At 34.1% G+C, this 10,048-nt stretch overlaps 1 protein-coding gene across 2 annotated transcripts; it reads right to left on the bottom strand.

The window, feature by feature from the left end:
• Positions 1-555: 555 nt before the first annotated feature.
• On the bottom strand, positions 556-9,832 carry LOC142622705 (homogentisate phytyltransferase 1, chloroplastic). Of its 2 annotated transcripts, none has more exons than XM_075796235.1 (13): positions 9,577-9,832; positions 8,962-9,009; positions 5,394-5,665; positions 5,173-5,256; positions 5,019-5,093; positions 4,695-4,778; positions 4,212-4,301; positions 3,798-3,899; positions 3,451-3,546; positions 3,216-3,287; positions 3,018-3,113; positions 2,020-2,124; positions 556-784 (listed from the first exon to the last, which is right to left on the bottom strand). In XM_075796235.1, exons 1-13 carry the CDS (start codon positions 9,629-9,631, stop codon positions 743-745), a joined length of 1,221 nt encoding a protein of 406 aa, XP_075652350.1. In that variant the 5' UTR covers positions 9,632-9,832; the 3' UTR covers positions 556-742. The 2 variants fall into 2 exon arrangements, with proteins under 2 accessions (XP_075652350.1, XP_075652349.1); XM_075796234.1 differs by having other exon boundaries at positions 5,394-5,680; positions 9,577-9,750.
• Positions 9,833-10,048: the final 216 nt, after the last annotated feature.

Below are 10,048 nucleotides of genomic sequence, written 5' to 3'. Positions count from 1 at the left end.
TTTTCTTGATAGACCATGCAGGGAACTGAGGCCTTACACAAAGCATAAAGTTAATAATTAAAACACTTTCATTTCATGCCTTGCTTTATCTGAAAATTTCTTGTGATTCTCTCCTGCAAAATTCCATAAACTAAAAAACCTTTATTATGGTTATTCATAAAAATAAATGCCTCCTAAGTAAGAGGTCTCGGCTTCTATTTTTCTTGACTGCAAATACAAGTAGTTTGCAAGATAAGTATTTTGGAACAGGAGACAATCAGTTCACCTTATCAAGTAGTTGTCTAAGCATTGCCCCATATCAGAAAGATTCTGTATCACTCATGGTGAAAATAAATGTTGTCTAAATTTTCATAGAATTTAAGGCCAACCCTTTTTAGAATTTAAATATTCTAGATGAATTTTTCAAAAAACGAAATAATCTTGTAATATAGTGGTATCCCCATCTAACAGTTGCCACCATGGAAGTTGCCCTGATGCGGCAAAAGTTATGTACAATGCTTGCTTGCATTTTGTTAAGGACATCCTGTTAAGGGTAGTCTCAAACTACTACACCAGTTTCACAAAAATGAATAGATAATGCGATCACAGAATAGTAATGAAGTTTTTTAACAAATGCATTTGAAAAATTGTTGAACATGATATCCACTAAAACAGATTTGAGACCAAGGAATATACATCCGTGATAAAAGTTTGAAAGCACATATCACTTCAATTAAACCTTTCTCAACTCTGTTCCACATCCTCACCTCACAAGCGGTATCAGTAAGTACTCAACATAGAAGAGCTGCAAGAAGAAAATAGCTATCAGACAAGTATCAAAATGTAAAGTTTGAATAAGTAACAAAGAGAAATTGAATCATTTGTAAGGTAAATTCTAAGTAATAATGTTGTGCAATGTTGGAAGCTCTTGTACCACCATCCCCATAGGCTGTGATACCACATGTGATAATGGAAGCTCTAATAATACTTCTTGTTGAATAGCACCAAAGGATTTGAACAAATAACAGTAAAGACAAAAATAAAACAGCAAGCATACACACAAAGAACACAGGAATTTACATGATTTGACAAACAATCTATCTCCACAAAGAGGGATCAAATTGATTACACTCGAGCTCTGTTTCATAGATCACTCATGGTTATTCTTTCAACCTCAAAAGAAATATCAAATTACTCTTCTTCTAGAATTTTTCTCCTCTATCAAGAGAAACTCCTCCTGTAAGAGTCTTCTCTTCTCCTAAGAGACCTCCCCTTAAGATTTTTCTCTTCTTCCCATATATGAGGACCCCAGGCCCATGGCCTTTAAACCCTTTACTATGTTGACAAATCCTATTCCTCGTTGAATAAGAAATTCCAGTTAGTTTTTAAACAAGATATAGACTTTCCTTCCCCACAAAGAAACCCCCCAAAAAAGTAACCAAGTCAACATTTCTTCCACACCAAGGAAATCCAAATACATAATTAAGTCCAAATAGAAACTTGAAACAATTTCTAACAGATAACTAAACACATGTAACCAAAACTGTCGACTATGTAAAATTGGTCATGTATCCAAGTTCCAGCAGGTCTGAGCAAGGTCAAATTTGGATGGACGCATGCCCACTCAATAATGGACCAAGTGCACCAACAGTCCATATCAGATTTACTTCAAGCAAAATGTCTTACAATGATATGTAAAAATAAAACATCAAAAAAAATTTAATTAGGTTCAGTTAATCCCTATATAGTTTAGGTAGCATTTAGTCCTATGGATATTGCAATCAAACCCATTTAACTAACTCAACCAGGTTTCGATAATTTTCCACCTTTTGCCAGCCCTAAAACTGTCGATTTCATGATTGAAAAATGAGGTCTTGATAGAAAACACTAGTACCCCAAAATTATGTTTGACAACATTTCTAAGTGTCTATCAAACGTACATAAAATTAGGATTATTTTTGTAGTCAAGCGTACAAAGGCCTTCTCCACAAGAACAAATAGAAGTGTCTAAATCTTTGGTAAAATAAAAGCCAGAGTTACCTTCCAAATAAACATGTAAAAAGAAGTGATTGCAGCTTTGCTCTTCAGATCAACAGATTTGGCACGAATCCAGAGTACTGAAGCCAATATTGTATGTCCCACAACCTAAATCAATGTATAGAGAGAAATTGCCAACATTTTAAATGTTAGCATAGAGTTCAATCAAATTGAGGATCGAAAAAACAAAATTGAATCTTACTCTATGTAATGATAGAAACCACCAGAAGTGAATATCACTTGAAAACATAACAATCCAATCTATCACTTGAATATCACTAAATCATAAGCTTGATTTGCCTTTATATAGTTTTATCTAAATAAATACTTATCCCAAAAAAAAAATTCAACTTCCTAAAATTTATCTACAAAACAAATCATAACTAAAGTGAATCTCATTTGAATACACACATAACATATTGTTACTCACTCTCCATTTAAAACTAATGGCATACAAATTGAGAAAGCCATTCTACTGTCTAATAGTGAAGTTAAAACCCATCCAAACTGGAGTAGATAGTTTTTCTGAGTGCTTTGAAGTGTCATTTTCCGATGAAATCCAGTCAGAACTTCAAAGGAGGACAGTAGCTGGTACTTGTTTTAATGTGTAACCTTGTATCATATAAAATGAGCTCTCTGGACTAGTAACCAAGCAGGGCATTTAACTGGTTGTATGTTTACAATGTGTTAAGAAGAAAGACAACCAAAAAAAATCCATAGTTTATACAATGAAAACATACTATGCAAGCCAAAAAAAAAAATCATGCAGCATACTTATCACTGTTAATCTTTTCAGTTACATTGTATTTACACGAGCTACTGCAGTTTAGCCTTTTTTTTTTAAAGCTTGCATCCTTTTTATCGTTTAAAAGCAAAGATAAAGAGAAATCAAGTCATGCAATAAACTCTAGAGGAATGAAGATTGTGCATGCCCATTATGTATTCTCTGCATCAAGAAACTTAACCCCCCCAAAAAAAGAGATAGAAAATGATCAAATTACCGTGAGGAGTTTACTCCAGAGGCTGGAAGACGCTATTCCCACTAAAAGGGCAACAGTATAAGCCATTTCAAGCAGTGAAATACAAATCCAAAATACCTGGCCAAGGTAAAGTAGGCACAACCAAACCATATAAAATTAGCACTTATAATCCTGTACATGATTCTGAACTTTAGGAACATTTTGATGTCGAAAACTAACCCGCGGTTGACCCAAACGTACTGAAAAGGAGCGAATGCCATATATCTTATCTCCATCAATATCAGGTATGTCCTGCAAAAATCCAGCATAAGGTTAAAACTGAATATGATTCTTCAATTCTACAAGAACTGCATATATCATATCCCCCCCCCCCACAAAAAAAAACTCACAAACTCACAAGAATGAACTATATTCGACTAGTCCACCATTCTTAAAATGGAAAGTTACAGTTTACCTTAAATAATGCGATCACAACTGAAAAAAAGCTCATGAATGCGGTTGCAAAAATCAGCGGCCTTGAAAAGACAACAGGTCTTTTGTACACATGAGTCTGGAAATGGTGACATTCGTTAGTACTCAAACACAGTAAGTGCATTAGACAACGTACAGAAGATGATCCAGTTTTACCAATTTTTTTGTAAGTTGACACATACATGTCAGGCACCATTGTTGGCTCAGACACCCATGTCAGAGAGTTAAAGTTCATTATGCTCTGATGTTATTGTTTTGAGTAAATGAACCACAGATATCCTAAATTGAAACAGCGGAACGATGCAGAGACTTGAAACAATAATAATTCACCTGAATGTGCAGAAAGAATGCAAGCTGAACAATCACCGCCCGCACAGCTAGGATGCACATTGCAGCAACCACTGCAAATCTCTTCCATCTCAATAGTGGCAACTACAGTGACCAAAGATTTCCACAAGAACAACAGGTCAGAAAATGAACTTTGTCTAATATGTTACCATCTATATCAATTTTCCCAATATGCAACAACTGAAAAAATGGGGCTAAAATAGAAAGAAATTCAAATATCATCATCTCAGAAACCAATTTTATTTAATATACCATCATATCAAACTATTATCTTAACTTTCCAAATACAACTACAACTATAACTTAACAACAATATGAGTAACACATACTTCATAATACAGCTACATGAGTCCATGAAGATTCCCAATGATTTATATGTGAGAAAAACCAACTCACATTGATTGAATAAGCAGTTCCAAGTAAAAAACTGATGAAAAGAGCCCAAAACAATGGCCATGAACCAACAATCCATCCAAGCCAAAAACTCTGTTGAAAAAGAAAGAAGTAAATACATTCAGTCAATGAGTAATTGAATTATAGAAAAAGCATAGAGTTTTACTTATCAACAAAATGAAAAAGCATAAGAATATTCTAGCAAATGGAGTATTAGATCTAAAAATATATTTATCATCGAACCTATTTCTTTGAAACATTTTATCTAATAGCTTGCTGTCTTATTCAAATGATGCACTAATAATTAGTATAACTAAATAAATGTTGACTAATCTATCCAAAATAAATAACTGTTTATCAAGTCCAATTTCATCTTCTGCATGCAAAACGCACAAAATCAAAGCTATATCTCACTAAATTAAGTATAAATTCAAGTATATTATTGCATCTTGAGCTGCTAAGAGGATTGATTCTAATTATTAATACCAGAATGGAGAAAGACGTGACAATCATGACACCAGTTCCAACTGAATATTCTCCTGATGCTAATGGAAGATATGGCTTGTTAACCTGCAATGAAACATGTCGTATAAAATTACAATTTGAAATCCACAAATATAAAGTGAGGATAGGAGAGAACTCCATCCTAGTTACACCATATGAAGACCCCACCAAGTAGTTTCAGACTCGGACAATAATACCTTTCTATGTCCTTAGGCAGCATAATTTTTTTTATTATTATTATTATTACTAAATTCATTGCAATCCTCTGCCAGTAAGATTCATACATAAAGCCTACATAAAGCCTACCTTGTCTATATCGATGTCAGACAACTGATTCAGACCAACAATGTATATATTCATAAAGAGTGCGGCAACCACAGCCTGAAAGCAAAGCAAAGGTAAAAGATTATAAACATTTTCAATGGACTGTTCAAGTTGAAAAAGATTCTCAAGGCATCACCTCCAACACCCCAGTGAAAAACAATGGAGATATATCTGAAAGATTCTCGACTGCAAGGAGAGAAACTGAGACTATGCTTAATACCTGCTTACCAAAAAGTAAGGTGAGGTCTTGCCATAAATGGGAAAGAAAACTGAAGAAAAAAAATCAAATGAAATTGATTCACTAAACAATTTCAAGCACAATTTATTGCAATTTATACCATCAACTTTAAACTTAACTGTGCCTATAACTGTATGTGGCCGTGAAAATCTGTAGAAAGCATCCAAGGCATTTTTGAAAGAGTCCCAGACGCTTTTTGGTTTATAGGCTTCAGGCTCAGATTCAAGAGACTGTCCAGAGGCTGCATTCACTAGGAACTTTCTATTATGTCTCTTGTAGAAGGTAGTACTTTCCTCAAAGCCTCTGATAGAAGGCTTCAAAAGATGATGCTGAGACCTGACCGGCAAACATCTATCTAGGCTGTTCCATGCTCCAAATCTTGAAAGTTTGACTGTTACAAAAGAATCTACAATTACAGAATTGGAATGGTAATGACTTCCTGACAGAGACTAAAAAAGTTAAAGTATAAATTAAAGAAACAAAAAGAGATTCTACAAGAGCACACAGCCACATGCATGTCCAAGCTCCTGAACTTCCCACCATTTAACTTTTTTATCAACAGAATCCTTATTGCTATAGACAAATCACATAAATAAATAAAAGACCAACCCTTTTAGTTTAAAGTAATTTCTCAAAAAATTGCATGTACATATATGTGTGGGTGTAGGTTAAAGGGTCTTGATAATAACAGTTTTGAAACATGAGTTGCTGCAACAGAACAAATTAAATCGAAATCTTCAATGCCCCTTTATCACAAGTTACAATTGGGTAAAGCTTTTAGTCAACAATGACAAATGTGTGCCTAAAAGTTATCGTATGGTAACTTTGATTAGCAGTTAATAAGAAAGAAAGATTATAGAATACACTGCTCATAGACTAGTAGCATAATGGATGAAGTGGGGAAGTGCATTGTGATCATTATCAGATCCACAAATTAATATCATATGAGGACAGTTTTAGAACAACAACACCACCACTACCAAGCCTGCTAAGAATAATTGTATTGAATGAAATATGCTGATGAGATGAAGCATAGCTAAAATTAAAAAATTAAGATAATCAAATGCATAAGTGGCCACATCACTTGAGATGGTTTGATCACGTAGAGAGGAGAGCAATGAATGCACCAATGAGGATAAGTGAGTTGATTCAAGTCAAGGGAACAAAAAAGAGGTACAGGAAGACTTCAGATAATATTGATTGAAGTAGTAAGAAAGAACATGTCAATTAAAGAGGTAACAAAAAGTATGAAATTCGAGTAGAATACAATGATGGATTAGAATACATGTGGCTGACCCCTATTAGTCTGCTGAGATTCCATAGCCAACCCCCAAATTTAGGGACTAAAGCTTGGTTTTTCTTGTCCTTGATGTTGTAGATGCATAAGTGGCCACCTTGGACAAGATTAGAAATAAATGCTTTCATGACTGAGTAAAAGATAGTCTCAAAAAGGGTAAAATAAAAGAAAGTTGGCTAAGATGGCTTGGTAGTGCACAGAAAAAAAAAAATGATATATGCAATTTTTTAAATTGAAAGTGCCACAAAGAAAAAAGGAGGACCGAAAAGAAAATGGAAGCTGCTAGAGAAATAACTTTTAACATATGATCAAAAACAAATATCCCTTGGCCTTGGTAAATTATGTCTTATCAAAGACTAACTACAATTCATGTTTCCTGGGGTGACAAGAAGTTAGTTATCAGGTTTTGAAATTGGAGATTATGTGATGGAGTTTAAGTATGCACTTTTTTTTGTTTCACGAGTTCACAACTCACTATAAACTATACCACCCTAAACTCAAGTCTTCATAGCAGAGACATGGCAGGACACAATGGCAACTTTTTCCAGCACCCCTTGTAGAACTTTTTGGGACCTTGACTAGTCTTGTCTAGTTGACCTCAAGTCTTAATTATAATTGTCTTAGCAGTGGTATGCATTGGGTTTCTTATATATGAGTTTTGTTTTGGAGATAGGAGTACTTCAGTAATTTTGAGAAGTTCCGAACTTGTCAAAGTAATGATCTATGGCCACGTGTATCTTTCCCTTATAAATAGGTTTACTCTTCTTCTTTTTTTAACATTTTTACTTTTAGTAGTCTAAGATATTTCCAGGAGCTCATATATTTCAATGTTAATCTTTCAATTTTTGCAAGATAATAAGATTTTTTGAACAGCACTTGACTTCTATCAACTTTGTCAACTCTGTTTATCCCATCTCATTTTTAAAACCTAAGAACCTTCCCTGCCAATGGTAGTCTAGTCTGGTAGACCTAAAATTACAAAATATACACAACCTAGTCATTGTGAGTAAGCCATACTATTCATTAGCTAGTGCTGTCCTGCAGTGTGACCTTTTTGTGATATATTTTAAGATGCATAATATACCTTGTTATATCAATATGGTATACTTTGATATTTTCAAAGAGTTGAGCATTACTTAAAAAGTTTCTTCACATAAAATTGATTCTACAAATATCTTTTGCTTTTCAAAGATCACATCATAATAGTAATCACTATCCAAAATTAGAAGAGTCAAGCATAACAGAAGATTCTGCTATGTCACCAACATATTCTTAAGTTAGTGGTAACCAACATTCAAGATGCATAAAAAAGAAAGGAAAAAAAAAAAAAGTATCAAAAAGTGAACCACCTAGACAAATTTAAGGCCAATTACCATATTATGGATACAGACAAGAATTATGATCCCTCTAAAATAATCATTTAATAGAAGGAAACCAACTTTGTCCTTTGGGTTTAAGTGTGTTTTTAATACATAACATTTCCTTCGAAATAATATGTATAAAGAAATTGTGAAACAAATATTATGACATTTAATCATCAGTGGTTGTGAGAAACATGCAAAATATAAGACTGCAAGAACCACAAAACACAAAACTTTAAGATAGTTCAACCAATAGTCTACATTGTGTCGTGTCCTAATTTTTCAACAATTACCCTGTTGCTGGGTCCCATGTCAATATCTGTGGCCATGCTCCTTAGCTCTCAGACTAACTCACACAGCAGGCAAAAATGTCTTTTAACTCCCACACACAAAACTGTATGTTTACAGGCTTATGCTATACAACCTTTATTCATGCGGACTACTACACCACTTCTCTTCTGACTGATGTGATAACCATTATTTTATAGAAACTATTGCACCTCTTCATTATTGTTAGAGATATCAGTGTGCAATCCTAGTCAAGGCCCAAATCCATTATCTTAGTCTAGCTTCATTGTATTAGGACCCACTTGAAGTTCCAAGGAAAGTATTCTTACTCTTAATAACTTCAAGTAATCCTATGGTTAGCCACTAATATATATACCCCACATTGGATCCATTGTAACATACAGAGCTTAATAGTAAAGATGTAGACCCTCAAAGCTTTCTCCTATGGACGTAGCCCGTCACACAAACCACGTTAATTCTGCTTCCACTCTCTCTCTCTCTCTCTCTCTCTCTCTCTCTCATATAATCCCAAGTTCCCAACAATAATTCTAACATGGTGTCAAAGTTTTGTGTTACTTATCAAAAAAAAAAACATGGTATCAAAGTTATGTCTCCCCTTTTCTAACAGGGAATATAACTATAAAAAGAAAACAAAAAGTGAAATTTTGAATCGGAAAGGATCAAAGAATCAAACTATACAGAAGGTGTACAAAATAAAATTCTAGAGATTGGTGATCATACTTGGAAAGCAAACCTTCTTGACTCTGTCACTCTTCCAGTCATTCCCACCTACCAATTATTATAATACATCAATTATGCAAAAATAAATAAATAAACACAGAAAATCCTAAAATCTAGAAATGGGACAGTTAGAGAGTCAACTCAGTTGAGTCAAATGCACCACAAGAACACAACCAACTCAAAAAAGAAACTATATATTACATCTCAAATACACACACGCACACACACACACACACAGATGTTGACAGATTCAACTCCTCACTCAGCAAAAAATTAAAAATAAAATTTTGTTTCAGTCAGGAGACTCAGAACAACCCCCCCCCCCCCCCCCCAAAAAAAAGCTTCTTTATGAAAGGTTTAAAAAAGCCCAGATATATTGAACAGAGCACAAGTTCAAAGTACTTTTTTTCAGAAAAACAGAACCAAAATGTGTCAGAGCTGAAGAAGCAAGAGAAAACTGCATGCAGCAATACAGATTAAGCAATCTGAATAAAAACCCAGCAACCCATAGACCCCAAAAATTAATATAGAAGTGAAAAAAAGCAGAAATTAATATAAACTCTGTAAGAACTGATCTGAACTGAAATGAAATGAGTCCATGATAGTACAACATACCACTGGTAATAAGTGAAGATGGTCTGGGGAAGGACCCAACAATCATAGAATCCATGTTCCGTTCTTCAACCAAGAAACTGACATGCAAACACTGAAGCCTTCACAGTTCAGACCTCTCTCTCTCTCTCTCTCTCTCTCTCAGAGCTTAATGACAAATTGATGGAAAAGTTACGGTCAACTTAGGCTAGCCTTTCGGCCAAAAAAACTTAGCCACTTAGGCAAGCCTTGTGGGGTAAAGAATTAAAGAACGAGTTTTAATGGCAAGGGACAACTTTGGTGACACACTCACACACACTCATGTTTCGATTTTAACTAAAATTGGGTTTTCAAAATATAATTTATAATATATATATATATATATATATATATATAATATACAGTGGAGTGTGTAATAAAACTTATAGCTAAAAACACTGTAATAAAATAACTTTTAATGACGGATAGTGCCATGAGTTGTGAATAGCGTGCTTAA

Source organism: Castanea sativa, chromosome 1 (genome assembly GCF_040712315.1).
Source record: "Castanea sativa cultivar Marrone di Chiusa Pesio chromosome 1, ASM4071231v1".
Lineage (NCBI taxonomy): Eukaryota > Viridiplantae > Streptophyta > Magnoliopsida > Fagales > Fagaceae > Castanea > Castanea sativa.
This window is presented reverse-complemented; position numbering and strand designations above follow the sequence as displayed.